Here is a 19,448-nt window from a genome sequence, read left to right as displayed (position 1 = left end):
GGGCTGGAGGGTGTGGGCTGAGAACAGCATTCTGTTTATGGTTCCCCATTATTCCCCAACACTTAGCTCTCTGGCTTCTGACTACAAGGAGGCAGGGGGAGGCCCTGCCTGTTCTCCGTACAAACCCATTGTTCTACTCTGCTCTCTGCTGCACAGACTCCTGTGTTGTCAATGACCATCCCAAAATACAGATCAAGAACTCGACTTTCTGCATGACTGCCTATCCGAACTTGACAATGGTTAACTTCACCAGCCAGGCCAATAAAACATTCGTCAGTGGGAGCGAAGAGTACTTCAAGTAAGCCTGGAGATGATTTACAGTCGGAGCTGTGAAGTGGGAGGGGTGGGTGGCCCTCCCTCCCTCCCTCCCTCCCTCCCTCTCTCCCTCTGCACGGGTCAGAAGGATGCACTTGTGCCTGGGAATGAGGGATGACTAAATGATGGCAGGTGCAGATGCATACAAGGTCTGTGCTGTGGCACTCCATCATGCCGATGAGAAAATAGTTCTAACCTTGGCTCATGTGATCCAAGCAGACATCTGCCAGCCAGGTCAGTCTGTGCCTCCCCAACTTGACCTCCAGGGAGGAGAAGTCAAAAGTAAGAAAACAAGCCAGGCTCAGGCTTTAGCTGAACCTAGAAAACAGCCAGCCCTCCCTCCCTCCCTCCCTCCCTCCCTCCCTCCCTCCCTCCCCTCCCTCCCTCCCTCCCTCCCTCCCCTCCCTCCCTCCATCCCACTCCCTCCCTTCCCCTCCCTCCCTCCCTCCCTTCCCCTCTCCCCCCTCCCTCCCTCCCCTCCCTCCCCTCCCTCCCTCCCTCCCTCCCTCCCTCCCTCCCTCCCCCTCCCTCCCTCCATCCCACTCCCTCCCTCCCCTCCCTCCCCCCCCTCCCTCCCTCCCTCCCTCCCTCCCCTCCCTCCCTCCCTCCCCTCCCTCCCTCCATCCCACTCCCTCCCTTCCCCTCCCTCCCTCCCTCCCCTTCCTCCCTCCCTCCCTCCCTTTCTCCTTCCCTCCTTCCTTCCCTCCCTCCCTTCCCCTCCCTTACTCCCCTCACTCCCCTCCCTCTCTCCCTCCCTCCTCTCCCTCCCTCCCTCCCTCCTCTCCCTCCCTCCCTCCCTCCCTCTCTCCCTCCCTTCTTCCTCCTCCTCTCCCTCCCTCCCCCCTTCTCTCTCTGATCCTTAGGTACTTTGTGCTGAAGATTTCTGCGGGGATTGAATATCCTGGTGAGATCAGGTGGCCCTTGGCTTTCTGCCTCTTCCTGGCTTGGGTGATTGTGTATGCATCTCTGGCGAAAGGAATTAAGACATCAGGGAAAGTAAGTAAGAACTTGGCTTTATCTGAACTCTTTCTTTCCCCTCCTCCTCTTCTGCCTTTATTATTATTATTATTGTTATTATTATTATTTTGAGGCTGGGTCTTTCCTCCCACAGGCTTCCAAGCCCCTGAAGGCTTCCCATGGTGTTTGTTTTGTTGTCAATGCTGAAACTTGGCAGAGCTTTTGATTTACTCTTTACTTTTATCCTCTGCCCCAACAAATAAAACGCCAATTTTCTCATCTTAGCTGTTTCAGAGGACTTCTGTTTGCTTAGTTTGAAAGTTGTTGAGCTGGGAGGTGCTTAAGGCCTGCTTTATCTGTCTGAGCACTTGCTGAGGAAGCTATCAGGGCCCATGCACTCCCCGAATCAGTTTTCCAATCTGTAAAATGGGTGTATGATGAGCACTTTGGGACTTTAGGAAGATGGAGGATGCTACAGGGACCACACAACCATGTCTAGGCTGGCCTGTGGCTTCCTGATGTCCTTGCCTCCCATGACTTGGACCTGAGCTCCATCAGAAAGAATGCTTAGCACAGGTAGCCAAGTGTCTGTGCAACACAGTCCCATAGGCTAGAGATGGAGATGATGTGTCCTGATCATGGCCCACTGGAAAGACAGTAATTACTTCCTAGCTGTGTACCTGGGAACCTGTATCCTAATCCTCAACCACCTAACCTGGGGATGGTAGCCCACACCCTGTGGGGTTTCCACAAGGGAATAAGAATGCATGCAAAATACCTGGTGTACGGCCAGGACTTCACAAGTACAAGTTCCTTTCCCTTTGTGTAAATGCCTGATGGATGAATGGTCATCCCCTTGGGCATCTCAGAGAAATGACTTCACTGGGGAATCAGCTAGAGTAGGCATCTTGTCCAGAGCTCTCTGTGTGTCATCTTGTTAGTACCTGAGAGGGGGTGTGTGGATTAAGAAACGGCAGGTAGGGCTGGAGAGATAGCTCAGTGGTTAAGAGCACTGGCTGCTCTTCCAGAGGCTCTGAGTTCAATTCCCACCAACCACATGGTGGCTCACAACCATCTATGCAGGCAGAACACTGTATACATTAAATAATAAAAAAAGACATGGCAGATAGAAAAATTATAGATACTAAAGAAAAGACAGAGACACAGGATAGACACTCCAGTAAATACTGGGGGAAGAGCCTCAAGTTTATTATACACAGTCTTTATATACCCAATCAAACGTGGGGGAAGGCAAAGAGGCTTCCTTACCAAGATACAAAGAACAAACAAGAGTGGTTACCTTCTCAATACCCCAAACACCAAGTAACTGCTCATTAAACCAAGTGTCCTGTTGTCAAGGCGGGATAGGTAATAACCACACCTTAGGCTCAATATCCTGTTGGCTCAATATCCTGTTGTTAAAGTAAGACGTCCACTAGTTGCTTCTTAGTCCAAACATCCTGTTGTTTAACCTTGAGGGAACAGTAGTGGGTTTGCACTCTCCGACCTCAAGCCAAGCCTTTTCTCCCACACACCTGAGTCAGTGTGGGGCCACTGACTCCCTTCTGCAGGCAGGCTGTGCTCAGCCAGCTGCCTGCTCTCGCACAGTTTCTAAGTGGCAGCAGCGACAATTTGAACATGGGTCTAGTGCACTGCAAAGTCTAGAATCTACACCACTTTTCTCTCTCTGTAAGGAACAGTGAGTCCCGTTTGCATGAGGTCTCTCAGCCTGTCTCAGTTCTCTCTATCATTGTCATATTAGAAAGACCCAGGGCCTTATTGTGCTCATCTGCAAAATCTAGGACCAAAATATTCTGTGAGGCTTTTTTCTTTCTTTTCTCCTTTTTTATTTTTTATTTTTTTGTTGTTGTTTTTCTGCATCCAGGCATCACTGGATGCAGCCCCGACTGTCCTGGAGCGTGTGTTCCTTGACCTCATAGAGATCTGCCTGTCTCTACCTCCTGTGTGCTGTGTCTGAGTGTGTACCACACACCTGGCCTCTAAGAGTCTTTTAAGCTCACTGGTCTGTGCTTTTGCTGGGGAGGCATTCCAGCTAGCTCCTTCAAGTGGTCAGGGTTCAATCTTTGGGGCCGGATTTTGTAGTCTTTGGGGCAGAGGAAGCTTAAAGCTCTCTGGAGTCAGTAAGCTTGGCACTGACAACTGCCATACGAATTCTCTTTCACTCGGGAGGGGTTCCAATCAAATATCAACCCTTTTCTTCCTCACAGTGGGGATTGCCCGCAGGGAAAATGAACTGCAGTCTCTCGGCCTACCCTGGGTTGTGCTGACATAAATCAAAGACAGTTAATAATAAATCTGAGAGCCAGAGAGGATGTGGGACTGAGGGGCTTATATGTGATTGGCTCCTTTCCAACGCAGATTCCACAGCACTGCCCGGGGCCAACGGAGAGATCCTCTTTCCCTGCAGGGATGTGAGCTCAGTTCCTATCGTGTAGGGCATGAGGGGACAAAGCTGCCTCTTTGGAGACACCATCTTTGAACTGGCAGAACTCCGCAGGTGGTCAGTAGGCAGCCTAAAGGGCTGGAAGGGTTCAGGCCGATCACCTGGCCCCTGAGGCTGCTCTGCCAGAGCGTCCAAGCAGCACAGTTAAAGCTAACCTAGTTATCCATCTGAGTGGGGCTCTTGCTGTGAGGAGGATGCCAGCAAGGGCCAGGCCAGTCGTTGTCTCTCCTGCCAAGCATGATTCATTACTGCTCACACTTAGTCCTGGCAGTCCTTATGAAACAGGTGGGTGCCAGAGCCCACCTGAGGCGAGCAGCATGCGCCAAGTTTCCACCTGCTCCCCGCTCACATCCAAGGTGCAAGCTGGAAGTTTTCCTCCCAGTGCACCACGAGCCAAGGGTCTAGACCACCTACACATGGGACAGGGCGAGGTGAGAAGGTGCTTGGGTGTTAGGAGTAGTGTCCCCATCGCCGGTCTTGTCCCGCCGCCATGGCAGCCCCAATTAACACACAGAGACTCTATATTAGATATTATGCTGTTGGCCAGGTACTAGTTTCTTATCGGCTAGCTCTGTCTTAATTATTAACCCATTTCTATTAATCTAAGTATTTCCATGTGGTCTCATCTTACCAGGGAGTGGGGCCGGCGTCTGGTCTCCCCGACTCCTTCTTACTTCTTCCTCTTTCCTCCTTGTCTCCTAGTCCCGCCTATCTTGCTTTCCTATTGGCCAACAGTGCTTTATTCATTAACCAGTATGAGAATCATTTTTACAGAATGACATCTCCCATCACTTGGGGTGTGAGTTTAAGGAGGCACACTGGCCTGTAGGTTCCTGCTAGTGGCACCTTCCGAAGCCTAGCATCCTAGACGCCTCACATGCCTACTGTTAGCACCCAGCCCCTATTTCTGGCCTGGCAGCTCACAGAATGACACTAATTAGAAATAAGGGCTTTGGAGTGGTGTCAGGTTTGGCTCTTGGTCCATGATGAGATATTTGATCCCGTGCTGTGTTTAGCCAGGGTCTCAGCTTCTTTCTCTCATGTCGCAACAGCCACACGGGAAGAGCCGGCTTAGCTGGCTCAGCTGGTGCCAAGTGAGAGGTGGGGTCTTGATGGTTCCTCCCACAGGCCCCTGTGGACTGTGGCGCCTCTTCTGTGTGACCTCTCGTAGCCTTTCCTTCCCATCAGCCCCAGCTCAGGTGGTCCTCAGTGGCTCCTTCTCTGGTGGGGGTAAGAAACGAGCCTGACACCTGACCAGGTCCTGCCTTGTAACATCTCTTCCTCCAGTCTCTTCTCACAGCTGGGCGGCCAGTCTGGTCAGCTTGGGGTGGAGTATTTTGTTTCCCAACGTGTCAGAGGTCCTTGGGTTTGGGAAGGTCTGTATGCAAGGCCTTCACTTTTCCTTCAGGAGAGAAGCAAGTTTGGAGATGTAGGAGGGCTGGCTGCTGGCCCTACCTCATTTCCGGGACCAGGGGGTGAAGCGATGAATGTTCCACGGGCTGGAGGAGAGGTGACATGGTCATCATGGCAGCAATGGAGAGATGAGGTGACCAGCTCCTTCCAGGTCTGGATCTAGCGGGTGAGGTCATGGCTCTTGAGTTGCTGGGTGTTTCAGTGATGGCAGGCTCCCGGTTTCCTTCCTCTTTGACGGCATCGTGTTGCTCCTGCAGCACCCTGAGAGGGAAATGCCGTTACTACCACCTGCAGCCACTGTCACTTATGTCCAGAGAGGTTTAGCCACTTCCCAAAGTGACCCAGCTCGTAAGTGGGGGAGTCGGGATTTGAACTCTGGCCCCTGTGACTGTGGAGCTGAGCAGGCACAGTTCACTCCCTCCTCCATCTACCAAGTCTCAGTCTCAAGCCCCTCCTTCACCCTAAGGCTTGATTGACAGGTAAACGAGTATTACCCTCATGCAGCAGACACATCCCTAAGTTCCGTTAACTTTTCCTCCAGATGTTCCTTTACTCAGTTCCCCCCTCTCTTCCAGAAGCCACAACTACCTGTTTGCACTCTGGGCCTTCTGTGCTCTGATCTCCTCCGGTACCTCTAGCTTCCCCTCTCTCCACCCTTACCCTTGGCCTTGGCTGTCTGCCATCCTACAGTGAGGGAACAGAGCGTCGCTTTGTGTTCCTACCTTACCCGCTCTCTCCCATCCTTTACCTTCCCATCATGCCTCCATACTTTGAGATAGCCTTCATGCTCTAAGATCCCGCTTGAGCCACATCTCCATGAACTCTTCAGACACTTCCGGGCTGGGCACTCCATACTTCCCCCGAGTCCCACAAGTCTCCCATGGGTGACTCAGCCCCTATTCAGATACTGGGCCCTCCCCATTATGTACTCCCTCTCGGTACACTTGGTCTGTCCCAGCAGCCAGTTCACAGGGAGCCCTCCACTGACGCTGTGCAACTTAGCTGTATTTAATGACCCTCTTATGCACTGGAGCTCCCACACTGCAGTTTGTATAATTCTTATTATTGTTATAGGACAATAGCTCTGTACCCATATTACAGCTGTATAAACTGAGGATCAGGGACCTTTGGGGGCCTGCCCTAGATCACACCTTAGTGGATGTTATTCAAATAGAAGCATGTCTAATGTTAGAATCAAAATCTCTTCACCCAGTGAAGCCATTTTACCTAGGGTGTCTGTGTAAGCCAGAATAGGCAGTATAAGCCAAAAGGATTTATCTATAATGGAGAAATTGGGGCTCTCCAGCAGAGATGGGGTAAGAATTTTGGGGAACACAGCCTAAAGCTTCCCTCCCCGCCTGTGGCCTCCCACACTGTTGATTAGTTGGTAACTGGGCAGGGTGACATCCTCCAGGCTTGATTGACAGGGAAGGAAGGAAAGTACCCTGTATTCTTCTCCATCTGACTTTGATCCCAGTGTCTTGTGTGAGTCTCCAGTGCTGTCAGAGCTCAGGGGGACCTCACTGTTGGGCATGTGTGCCCGGTGGCAGGGCCCCTGTCCCCTCACGTCAGTGACACCCTCAGGGATGCCTGCTCACCCCCCATCCCCCCCATCCTTCTGCTATTCCAGGTGGTATACTTCACAGCCACGTTCCCATATGTCGTGTTGGTCATCCTCCTCATTCGAGGAGTCACACTGCCTGGAGCTGGAGCTGGCATCTGGTACTTCATCACTCCTAAGTGGGAAAAACTCACGGATGCCACGGTGAGCTCATTATTATAGCCGACTGGAAGTGGGGTGTGGGCGGGGCAACTATCGGGGAGGGGCCACACTGCTAGGTTTGGAGCTGGAGCCAGCCTTCCCTGCCCAGTGAGACCCCGCCCCCGTGGGAACCCCCATGCCTACTCTTCAGGCCTGGGAGACCCTGGTGTGCTAGCTGTTGATGGGGCAGCTGAGGGCTTGCAGATTCCGAGGCAGTGCTCTGCTGCTGGAGTCACAGCGCAGGTCCTGATGAAGAGCGGGGTCCTTTGGTAGCTTTGGGCCACCCCACGCCACCTATTTGTTACTAATCACAGCATGTTGGAAGTGGAGCTTTGCTGGCTGGAAAATGAGCAGGTCTTGGATTTTAAAGGCCCCACACACATCTGATGCAAGACTGGCACATACTTGAACTTTCTCTGTGTGCTGAGTGTTTGCACATCAATCACACACACACACACACACACACACACACACACACACCACTTCCTGTGGAGGTGATTGTGTAAGTGCAGGCGTATTTTCTCACCTTGATGAGAACTGCACTTCTCTAGGGTACATTAAAAACCCATGGCAAGGACTGAGTCTGGCTGCACATACCGCAAAGTTTGCAGGTGTTTCTGGCATAAACGAGGTACTAGTTGTTGTCATTCTCATGGTGGCTGGTTAAGGGACAGTTCAACCGTCTGTGATGTCACGAGGGATGAAGGGTCTGGTCTTCCCTCCTCATCTTCCTAAGTGATTAGACTCCTCAGAGTCTCCGGTGTACCAGCCATCTCATCAACACACGGGGTGGCACAAAGGTGTGAGAAAAGAGGTAGACACAAGCGTTCTTCCTCTGAAAGCGGGGAGCTCAGAGGCCCCACATCGTAATTCATTTTCACACAATTGGCCAGAGACTAAGTGACATGGTGATTTTCCCCAGCGAGCCTCCCAGATGGAGAAGCTCGACACACACACCTGCCTTTCCATCAACCATAGCTTTGTCTCTGAGCAGACAATGGGTGCTGGTGGAACGTGGGCTTTGCCAACCTCACACTTGAACTCTACCTTTGCATTACTTCAAGTATGTTAAAATTTTTGTTACACATTTATTTACGCGCGCGCGCGCGCGAGTGTGTGTGTGTGTGTGTGTGTGTGTGCGCGTGTGTGTGTGTGTGTGTGCGCGTGCAGGTTTCGGGAGTCTGTTCTCTCTTTCTGCCATGTTGGCCCTGGTCCTCAGTTGTTATGGCAGGTGACTTTAACTACCAAGCCTTCTACCCCCCTTCTCCCCCTTTAAGGACAACTTCAAGATGAGATTAAATCGATGAGCATAGGTCCATTGTAGATGCCATATGCACGAAGCATGCAAAGGCTTGAATGACCTGGAACTTTGTGAGGGTGGCCAGCAAAAATCATCCTTTAGAGCCGAGCTCAGGAGGGAAGTGGCCCCAGGAATCTGTCTACTTTGTTGCTGCTCTTCTGAGATTGGGAACTGTATAGTTTCAGCTTTTGAGTAGCAATTGTCACAACACATAGGGCTGTCCATTAAAACAGATTTTCGTTTTGTATCCATGACTACATTTTGTTGCTACAGATCATCTTTCCTGTGTGTAAGTGCTCTGGGAGGGGGCTGTCCTAATCTGACCGGTTTGATGTGGTGGGACATGTAGACACAAATCAGTGATAGATTATCCCAACTCTCGCTTCCATTAGACAGAGTTAGAATCTCCCAGCTAATTCCCGCTTAGGTCTCAGGCACGTGGGAGTCAAAACTCCCATTCCTGTGCTCACAGCTTTCTTATCCCCGATAACCTCGGATTCACTTGGGAAGGTGACATGCTGCTCCCCCTCAGTGACCTGACTCTTCTCCCTTCTTTCCAGGTGTGGAAGGATGCTGCCACTCAGATTTTTTTCTCCCTGTCCGCTGCCTGGGGAGGGCTCATCACTCTTTCTTCTTACAACAAATTCCACAACAACTGTTACAGGTACACGTGGGCATGAGAACCAGAGGGAGAAGGCCAGGGAAAGGAGCAAAATGAAGCCTCAAGCACACATCCAAGGCTGAGCTAGAGATATGCCTTGGGCTCTGGAGGAGTCACTGGCCAATGCCTGGTCACTAACTCCTTCATCTCAGCTGTCTCCACTGATCAGGGCACTGAGTAGAGACTGATACCTTCCTACAGGACTCAGTGTGTCCCCAGAGAGGTCACTGTGACTGGTTGTGTCCCCTGGAAGCCCATGTAAACAGTCATGGAATAGTCATGTGTGTAGAAGGGTCACTGATCACTTGATAAGTACTTTTCAAAGGGTTGCATGGGAAAGAGGGCATTTGGAGTTAGCGTTGCCATGGGCTACAAATGCAAGGCGCAGGCAGGATGTCACCGTCTGGACATCTGTTTTCTTGTATATACAGCACAGAGTACAGTGTTTTGTGGGTAAGAGGTGATGCAGGCAGTTACCAGAGGGGTATTTTGCACATAGTACATACTCAATAAGCAACAGTGGTCTCTATCACCATTTGAGATCAAGGTGCCAGAATCAGGACACAAAATTCAGCCCATATTTCCTTGAAGGACAGGTGCCACTTGGGCATTTGAAGAGTTTTGGTCACACTGCTCAACAGCTGTGGAGACCAGCTGTTCTGAAGAGCAGCAGAGGGTAAAGCGTTGCTGTGCCTCACAGGGGATGAGGCTGCCTGGCCTGGTAGCAAGGGCCTAGGCTGAGAGCTAGATACAGTTGATTCAGCTTCTGTCCCACTAGCAACCAGTCCATGGCCCTCCTCGCTTGCCTCAGTTTGCTCTCTAGGAAGCCCAGGGGTTTGCAGGGCAGATGTTTTCTTCACACTCACTTTGTGCCAGGCTGGGGTGAGCTGCAGACATCACCCGTTGTGTGTTCACAGCCCCTGAAAAAGAGAGGTGACATCATTGTCAGCACTGTAGCATGAGGAGTCCTAGAAACCAGCAGCGGTGATCCGAGGGCCACGCTTAGATGAGTGGTTAGGTCGTAGGAAATATGCTTTCGCTCAAAATTGCAAGTGGTTGCTACCAACCCCGGGGTGGGGAGGAGGAGAAGAAGGAGGAGGAGAAGGATCCAGGATTTCAATGCAGGCCCAATGCCCCATCTGTCTGAGATGTCACATTCGAGCCTAGGACATTCAGGGAACCCTGACTGTGTTATCAGCAGAAGGCTCTAGAACAGTGGTTCTCAACCTTCCTAATGCCATGACCCGTTAATACAGCTCCTCATGTTGTGGTGACCCCTGATAATAAAATCATTTTCTTCGCTACTTCCTAACTATAATTTGCTACTGTTATGAATCATATTGTAAATATTTTTGGAGTTATAGAGGTTTGCTGAAGGCGTTGTAACCTACGGGTTGCGAACCACTGCTCTAGAACGAAGGCAGCCATGGTCTGTTTCCTATTGTTCCTCCTGCCCTTCTCAACCCTGTGAACTATAGTCCCAAGTGCCCTCATAATATGGATGCTATTTCAATGTCCTACCGCCTTCTACCCCTCCTATTGGGTTCCTGTCTCAGGACTCTCCGAGATCCTGCCGTCTCCTTTTCTGCTGTGAGAGCTGGCCTAACTCCTATCATGATATCATAGTCATTATGGGCTATTATTACAATACTAGTTCACACTGGGTAATTTATAAACGATAGAAGTGTGTCGCTCATATGTATAGAGATTGGGGGTTTCAGGATGAAGGTGCTAGAAGATTCAGTGTGTGGTGAGGTCTTCCTCCAAGCTCCGGGTGGTACCCGGTTGCTTCACACTGTTGGGCATCAGGGCATCATGCACTTCATAGAGTGTCTCATGAAGGCATCCTTCTATTCGTGGGATGAAGCCATTCTTCTAGGGTGCTGCCTTGTAATCTGTCCACACTGGGGAAAGTGACATGTGAGGTTTTAGGCGTTTTGGATTGACAGAAGGGCATGTGCACTCAGGCTTGCTTGCTTCTTTCCTTGGATGTGTGTATGTCTGCGCATGGTGAGTCCGTAGGTGGACACGTGCTCATGGGCACACAGATACATGGCACATATTTGTCGTTCCCCATCCTTTCTTACTCATGGTGTTCACCCAACCAAAGCCTGGTCTCTTCCTTCCAGGGACACGCTGATTGTGACCTGCACCAACAGTGCCACTAGCATCTTTGCTGGGTTCGTCATCTTCTCCGTCATCGGCTTCATGGCCAACGAACGCAAAGTCAACATTGAGAATGTGGCAGACCAAGGTACAGTGGGAAGCTCACAGCAGAGTTGGAGCTGGCCTTTCAGAGAGAGGGGTTATTTTTAGGCCTGTTTCCTCCTCTGTTTTTTTTTTTTTTTTTCTCTTGTCTTCTTTGCTCTCTTGAACCTGCTCGAGGCTGCCTCGATCAAGGCTGTACCTGTTAAACTTTTTAGGCATGAGCAGCAGATTCGGATTCATTAGGCAGCTGCTGCTGGTGGCTGCCGCAGACGACAGCACTCACACAGGGCTCTGTAGAAACATAGTACTGGTACTTAATGAGCTCCAGCTTGACTTCAGGGAGTCTTGTCCTTACGAAGCACTTTCCTAATTGTTAGGTCAAGTATGTTCTCAGGGCTTCCTGCTTAGTTAGCACTGCAGACCTGCAGTTTTCTCCCCAGGGGGTGAGAAGGTTGGATGGCGGCGGGGGTGGGAGTGTGGAATAAATGTTTACACTGCACCCAAATGATGCTAACATTTGCATAGCGTTTTTGAGTTCCTAACAACCTTCCATTTCATCACACTCAACAGCATTTGTAGAGGGAGTGGTTAAGGTTTTTTATTAACTTTATTTCCACTCTGCCTGGTTCTACAGAGGATTAGGGGGAACCTTCATTCTGTAGATTGTTGATCATTCTGGTTGGACTCTGACCAGGCATATCAGACCTGATAGGGGGACCGTGACAGGTGCAGAGGGGCATGGCCATGAGGCCTGGCAGAGGTCTTTCAAATGGCTCCCAGCGTAGGTATACAGGAGAGTCAAGTTCTAGAAGGTCACCTTTTGGAAGGGATGGCCCAGTCTCTTCCTGTTCACCAGGGACAATTAATCATTGCTTCCCCTTGTACCAACACAGCTTCAAGAAGTTAAGGTCCCGGCATATCCCAGGGTGTCATTATCTTTCCCTGGAGAGAGTGTGAGCCCCCAGAGATGTTGGTTCTGTTTCAGTGAGCCCTGCATTGCTTTCTCTTGGCTGAGAATGCTCCAGCTCCCTGGGAGGTAGGACATGCCAGGAGGGCCTTATCCTCAGGCACCAAGCCACCCCTAGCTGTTCTGTAACCTCAATTTCTTTCAGCAGCATCATTGAGGCCGATAGTTTCCGCCCTACTTTCTAGAATATCTGAGGCATTTTGCTTTTTTTTTTTTTTTTTTTTTTTTTTAAACCCATCTTATTGGGAATTAGTGGATAAAGTGACAAAAACAGTAATTGGGGACACTTCAGTTAGCTGCTCTGAGCTGTCTCCTGGGGAGGACAGCTGCTATTAACACTCAGATAAAAATTTGCATAGCTTCAATGGGAAAAGCAGCAGAAAACTTGCAGCATGTCTCTCTGAAACTCCCTTTTCTGTAGTTGTTCACTCCATCCATTCTACAGGAAGAGGGTCACATCTGACTCAGGCCTAGGAACAGAGGCCTCATTCCCCAGGAGGGACCGTGAGTTTGAGATCTTGTCCCAGACCCCTTGTGGGACTCATACATATTCTTTTAAAAAATTTATAGCATATATTTTTATTGTTTATTTTTTAAATTATAATACGATTATATAATTTCCCTCTTTCTTCCCATATACAACTCCTTGCTCTCTCTCAAATTTGTGGCTTCTTTTCATTAATCACTGTTGCATGCATCTATGTACATGTATACACACACACACACACACACACACACACACACTCCTAAATATAATCTGCTGGCTCTGTATAATGTTTCTTGGACATATGTTTTCAGCGCAGACCTTAGGTACTGGATAACCAATTGGTGTGCTCTTCCCTGGGGAAGATTATCTTTCCTGCTCTCAGCATCCCTTAGTTGCTTGGAGTGTTTTGCATAGGGTTGAAGCCTCATGATCATTCCTCTGTCTTCTTTGGCATGTCTATTGTCCATGTTCGGCTTGTGTTTAGGCAGTCATGTTGGTGAGACTTTACGTGTGCAGCACACACACACACACACACACACACACACTCTTACCTGTCCTTCCAAAGTGTATTTCGGCTTACCCGAAGGAGGCTCTGCAGGACGTGTGGGCTCGGCTTCACTCGAGCGTTCCTGAGCTGTGTCAGCCTGTCCACGAATGGGACACTTGCTGCTCTAAATGCTGACTGCTGTGTTGTGATTGTTAGAAATGGCATCATAATAAAGCTAATTGATTGCAATGACCGCTGCCTTCTCAGGGAGCTGTGTCCGTCAAGATTATTGACCCCCCCCAAAGTAGTCACAACCCACAATGAAATCCTCTGGTGGTAATCATTCCAGGGCCTTTCTTTGTGTCAGCTTCCCTGGGCTGCCTTTCTGGGTCTGTGTTTGAGACCTATTTTTACTGTAGTTTAATACAGATTTTTCTTTTATGCTTCATGTTAAGGAGCGTTCGAAAGCTCTGTTCAATAAATATATAGGATATATAAATATATAGGGGCTATCTCTGGACTTTGAGGTTTTATATTTTATATATCCTGAGACCTTATGCAACATTCGGACTGTCTTAGTTAGGGTTTCTATTGCTGTGAAGAGACACCAAGACCACAGAAACAAACCTTATAAAGGAAAACATTTAACTGGGGTGGCTCACCTACCATTCAGAGGTTTCGTTCATTATCATCATGGCGGGAAGCCAGGCAGCGTGCAGGCAGACTTGGTGCCGGAGCTGAAAGTGCTTATGTTTTGATCCCAAGGCAACAGGAAGTGGTCTGAGACACTGGGGGTGGCTTGAGCATATATGAGACTACAAAGCTCCCCTCCACAGTGACACGCTTCCTCCAATAAAACCAAACCTACTCCAACAAGGCCACACCCCCTAATAGTGCCGCTCTCTTTGGGGGGCCAGTTTCTTTCAAACCACCACAGGAACCAACAAGCTAATAAATTCCAGTTTTAAAACGTGTTGTTGTGTGGGCTGGAGCAATGGCTGCTCTTTCAGAGGACCAGAGTGTGGAAGGAGGTCGGAGGGGGCCAGGAAAGGCCCTCTCTTTCTGGCGTGACTCGGACAGGAGAGGATCGGGTTGAATTTCCTGGTGTTCATCTGTCTAGGTTGTAAGTTATTTCTCCCTGAATAAACATCTATTCGGCCTATTTGTTTATCCTGATCCTTATTTACCGCAATACCAGAGTTCGTTCCCAGTACCAAGATCAGCAGCTCACGACTGCCTGGAAACCAGCCCCAGGGGAGCTGATGCCTTCTTTAGGATGCCAAGGGCACTGTGTACTGAGAAGACTCAAGCTCCGCAGCCTCCACCCGGCCCCTTTCCTTGACCCCCTGACAGCACGTGGTACTCTAAGGAAGCCATTGTTCCTGGCCTTTGCTTTCTAGTTTCAGTAGCTTCCTGTGTGAGCTCTTTTTCTCCTTGCTGTGATAAAATACCTAACAACAGCGACTTGAAGGGTGGGGGGGGGGTTTATCTGGCTCACAGTTTGAGGGGATGCATTCCTCATGGTGGGGAAGGTAGAGGACAGAGGCTGGTTGCTTTTGGTCGCATTACCTGTGCAGTCAGGAAGCAGAGAGAGACACACTTGTACTCAGTTCACTTTTAACCCCCTTTTAGCCCAGGACCCCCACGTGAATTTTGCTACCCATGTCAGTCAGTTAGCCCAAGATAAGGACTATTTCACAGACATGCCCAGAGGATTGCTCTCTTTAGATCCTGTCAAGGTGACAGATTGATCACCACATTGTCCCATTTCATTCCAGTACCCCTCAGGGTTCAATACCAACAATTCTCCCAGGAGGTAATAGTTATCTTCATCTCCAGTTCATGAAATAAAAGAACATAGTTTCTTAGTTTTTGCATGGGAGGTAGCATAGTCTAATTAATTAGCAGAGATGAGCACAAATAACAGACAGAGAGAAGAACTGTAACTTGTAATACTTCAGGGTCTCAGCGGAGAGAAGGCCTGTGGGCTCTGGGAGAGGGACTTTGAGCTTGGCCTGCCTGACACCATCTCTCTTGTTTCTCCTAGGGCCGGGCATTGCATTTGTGGTTTATCCGGAAGCCTTAACCAGGCTGCCTCTCTCTCCATTCTGGGCCATCATCTTTTTCCTGATGCTTCTCACTCTCGGACTTGACACTATGGTGAATCTCTGTCCCTCCCATCCCTGCCCTTCCCCCCCCCTTAAAGACTCCTTCTGAGATCCCAGATCCAGCCTGCAAACAAGACTTAAGCTATGGGCACATGGAGCTTTCTCCTGAGTAATGCTGTGATGGTGAGGCGCCTGTCCAGAGTCACAGTAACTTTGTGTGTATTTTTTTTAAAGACAAGATCTTACTATGTAGCTGAGGATGGCCTCAAACTCTTTAGCCTCCTTCCTCAGCCTCCCGAGTGCTGTGTATCACCTCACCCAGGTTAACTCCTCCTTTGGTGATCAGATAATGGCGTGAAGGAACTTTCCTCCCCCTCCATTCCCTCTTTTTTGGATTCTGTGCCAAGGTTTAGCCCGCACCCTCCCCTTGTGGCATCGTTTTGCCAAAGCGAATTCTAGCATAAGCGATGGTAATATGAAGTCAATTTTGGGAAAATTGCCTCCAGGCTGAACCTACTACAAATCATGCTGACAGGTGCTCAGAGTTTAGTCATTGGGTGCAAAGAGGAGTTTTTCCTCAAGTAGGAGATCAAATGGCAGATAACCAGAGGAGAGGAATTTACATCTCATGAATACAAAATGAAGCTAACACACCCTGATGGATGATTATGTGCTGGGGGGGGGGCTGCACATAGAGTTTCTGAAGCTCATACTCTGCGAGTTCTCCTGACTTAGTGTGTTGGCATCCGGCAAGGCCGTTTAGACCCATCGAAGGGATGGCACGCTAAAAAAATCAGACTGAACCCAAGCCCAACTTCCCCTGGTGACACCATGAAGGACTTTGTTGGGAGTTTTCTGAGGGGGGCAGTTGAACTCAAACGCTTCTTTGCTGGCACTGTTCCAGTTTGCCACCATCGAGACCATCGTGACCTCCATCTCCGATGAGTTCCCCAAGTACCTGCGCACACACAAGCCTGTGTTCACCCTGGGCTGCTGCGTCTGCTTCTTCGTGATGGGTTTCCCAATGATCACCCAGGTGAGAGCCCTGTGTGTGTGTGGCCCAGTATGGCGGGGGATGCATGGCGAGTATCCAATGATCACTCTCGGGTGAGACTGAGAGCCTACTGTAATTAGGGGTCGGCTGGGCCATGTGTGATGGCTGCCTCTCGTCACTTGGGTGAGGGTCTGCAGCCACAGGCCTGATGTGGAGCAGGTGGAGGGTCTGTGATGGCTGCCACCCTTGCACCCTCATTTCTCAGACCTCACAACCGGAGCCAAATCACTGCCATTTCCACATATTTCTGACCGCACAGGGAAAAATATGTCATCTTGGCTCCTAGCAAGGCCACTAGAATTGTTATAATTGAGATGTCGTCTTCTTGAGCCAACAAGGCAGGTGTGTCCTACTTAAAGAAAACAGAAAGCAGGGACGACCAGATTTATCCATCAGTCAAATTTCCAAGATATTTCTTGTTATATATAAACACAGTTTTCCCCAGTCCTGGAAGTGGGGACAAATTGCTTAGTAGCGCATAGGACATGCAGTGTATTTGCTGTCTCTGTGACCTTGAACACTTCACTCCTCTGGGCCTTAGATCTTGAATCTATAAAACGATGGGGTGGAATGAGGTGGCCCCCGAGCCTCATCGGTAGCAGGGAGTCTTAAAGCAGAAAGAGAGAGAGGGTTACCAGAAAGTGTGAAGAAAGCCCAGCATATTAGTTAGGGTTCCCTAGAGAAACAGAATCATCTTACGCCGTTAGGTTAGAACAGTCTCACGCCTGAGGAGCTAAGAACCCATGGGTTGTCTAGTCCTTGAGGCTCTGTGCTTCAAGCAGACTAGTCTGGTGCTGAAGACTGGCGGGTTCCTGGAGAGCCACAGGCCCTCAGTTCACCTTGGGCGCCTGGAAAGGCTACTTCTGACATCAATGAAGGAGTCAGTGGCTACCAGGCAAATTGGATCTCAGCTGAGAGGGAAGGGCCACGCTGACAAAGGGCAGACTAGTCCTTCTTCTGTGACCTTTTACACCTGGGTTGCTCCCAGAGGGTGCCAGCCACCTTCAGGGTGGGTCTTCCCAGGTGAATTAAGGCAATCAGGACAATTCCTCCATGAGGCTCCCTGCTTAGGTGATTCCAAACGAAATTCACATCCGCAGCTAAAGGTCAGGCGAGGGTCAATACAGTGCATCTACGTGGGTAGACGTGGCCATTGACAGCTCCCAGCGAGCACAAAGGCAGGCAGCTGCTTTCACAGCTCTGTCAGAGGTTGGCCTTTGCCTTGGAAAAATAGAAGATACTGAATCAGCTTCTTTTTTGGTGCTTGCCGCATTGATTACTGGGGAGGCCACCGGGTCACCTCTGTTAACCGGGCCAAGTCTCCATCGAGCCCAGGCGCAGATCCCTGCTGTGGCGTAGGGAGGACTCTTGATTCGTGTCTGCATCTGCTGCCCTCAGGAGGGAGAAGGTGGGAGATGGAACCCGGCCATGGGGTCCTATGTGACGGTGCCCCCCCTCCCCCCTCTCTCTCCCGCTAGGGCGGAATCTACATGTTTCAGCTCGTGGACACCTACGCTGCCTCCTACGCCCTTGTCATCATCGCCATATTTGAGCTTGTTGGCATCTCCTATGTGTATGGTAAGGGAACGCTCTGCCAGAATGTATGGAAGGCCTTCCCGGCAAGCATGCTCACCACGTTTGAAGGATCTCAATGTCTCTGTTTCGGACCTTGCCTCAGGGTCGCTGTGGTGAAACTGAATGAGAAACCAAAAGTGACTGGTGATGGATCTTAGCACCGTGTGGCAGAAACTTGGGTAGGGTCTGGCACAGTTAATGCCTGTGGCCAGTGGCCAGGTTAGGAGGGAGGGCTCCTTTGTCGACGTGGCATCATTGTTGGTCTTGGCACTGTCAAGCACCTGTGAGCTTGACATGAAGGTGGCTGGGTTTCCATAGCCCCAAGGTACCAAAGGTCACTGGGTCACAGAGCCTTCTGCTCTTGAGATGCACCGAGGGGACTTGCCACGCAGGATCTAAGTCCCAGATTTTCCCAGCAAAGAAACTTCCAGTTCCCTAACGGTTTACTTTTTCCGTTGTCACCATGGCGACCTGCATCCCATCCATAGTAGAGCTATTTTCAAGGACAGCAGGATGCCAGTTGCCAGATGCCATCTCTGCCCTTTGTGCATAAGTATTTGTCTTGGAGGTCACACCAGGGACCATCTTGGTCCCTGTGCCTAGTTCAGGTCAGGACATCTTAGAATGAGGCCAAAGAGCAACTGTCAGGGGGTCCAAGGACCTAATCGTGTTGCGAATTGTTCTAAGGGAAAAGTAGAGGGAATGAATTGCTTGGGATAGAGGATGCAGGTGCCCCAGACTATTGCGCGCACGTATGTGTATGTGTGTGAGTGTGAGTGTTTATGAGTGTGTGTCTCTCTGTGTGTGCAAGTGTATGATTGTGTGTGTGTATGTGTGAGTGAGTGTGAGTGTGTGTGAGTGTAAGTGTGTGTGAGTGTGTGTTTCTGTGTGTGTGAGTGTGTGTGCGCGTGTGTACGTGTGTGAGTGAGTGTGTGTGAGTGTGTGTGTGTGTGTGTTTAGGGGGGCAGAGGTGTCTGCAGAGCTATGTCCTCCACTTCCTCCTCCACTTCCGTGTGTCCTTTGGACAAGTGTCTTGATTCACAAGTGATTGTTAGTCTCCTGCTGACAGGTATGCAACAGTTTCTGGATTTCCTGGTAATTTCATTAAAATAAAAGAGAAATAAAATAGAGTGGAGAACTAGGATAGGAAATGGAAATCTTTCATGTAAAATTTGGGCGCCCTAGAAACAGGAAGAGGCTAGAATCATTAATTAAGAAAGTTACATGTCTTGTGTGTGTCTGAGTGTGCGTGCGGGTACCTGTGGTGTCCATGGAGGCTTGTTCAGTGAGGACGGAAAGCAATTAAACCAGACACCCTTTTAATGTGTCTAATTCTAGAAGTTAAATTCTCTCCCCCAAACCCCGAGCAAATCCGGCAGTAGATCTTTTGGTTGGGAAGGAATAAGTGAAATCCAAATGCTTCAGTCCTTGGGTTATGCTAATTTTCCTGGGGGACAGGAAATCCCTTGGTCTCTAAGGAATGGTATGGGACACCCCTTCAGAATCAGATAGAGACTGATGGTCCCAGGCTGGACTTAGAATTGGGTCTGATGGAGATTTAAGAGGAAAATCAGTTGGAGAGATGGTTTAGTGGTTAGGAGCACTGGATGCCCTTCCAGAGGATCCAGGTTCTATTCCCAGCACTACACAGAGCATACACCTGCCTGTAATACCAGTCTCAGGGGATCCA

The 19,448-nt window shown here is 49.9% G+C and overlaps 1 protein-coding gene across 1 annotated transcript in view; it reads left to right on the top strand.

The window, feature by feature from the left end:
• The window catches only part of Slc6a5 (solute carrier family 6 member 5), a 47,453-nt gene that overhangs the window by 15,617 nt on the left and 12,388 nt on the right, over positions 1–19,448 (top strand). Inside the window, exons 5-12 of the mRNA XM_051174129.1 lie at positions 157–298; positions 1,179–1,311; positions 6,780–6,914; positions 8,772–8,875; positions 11,002–11,126; positions 15,069–15,181; positions 16,034–16,165; positions 17,662–17,761. Coding sequence (XP_051030086.1) covers positions 157–298; positions 1,179–1,311; positions 6,780–6,914; positions 8,772–8,875; positions 11,002–11,126; positions 15,069–15,181; positions 16,034–16,165; positions 17,662–17,761 — 984 coding nt within the window. The remainder of the gene's footprint in view (positions 1–156; positions 299–1,178; positions 1,312–6,779; positions 6,915–8,771; positions 8,876–11,001; positions 11,127–15,068; positions 15,182–16,033; positions 16,166–17,661; positions 17,762–19,448) is intronic.

The sequence above is a fragment of the Phodopus roborovskii genome, unplaced genomic scaffold, assembly GCF_943737965.1.
Source record: "Phodopus roborovskii unplaced genomic scaffold, PHOROB, whole genome shotgun sequence".
Classification (NCBI taxonomy): domain Eukaryota; kingdom Metazoa; phylum Chordata; class Mammalia; order Rodentia; family Cricetidae; genus Phodopus; species Phodopus roborovskii.
Note: the sequence above shows the minus strand (reverse complement) of the source record. Positions and strands in the feature narration are given on the sequence as shown.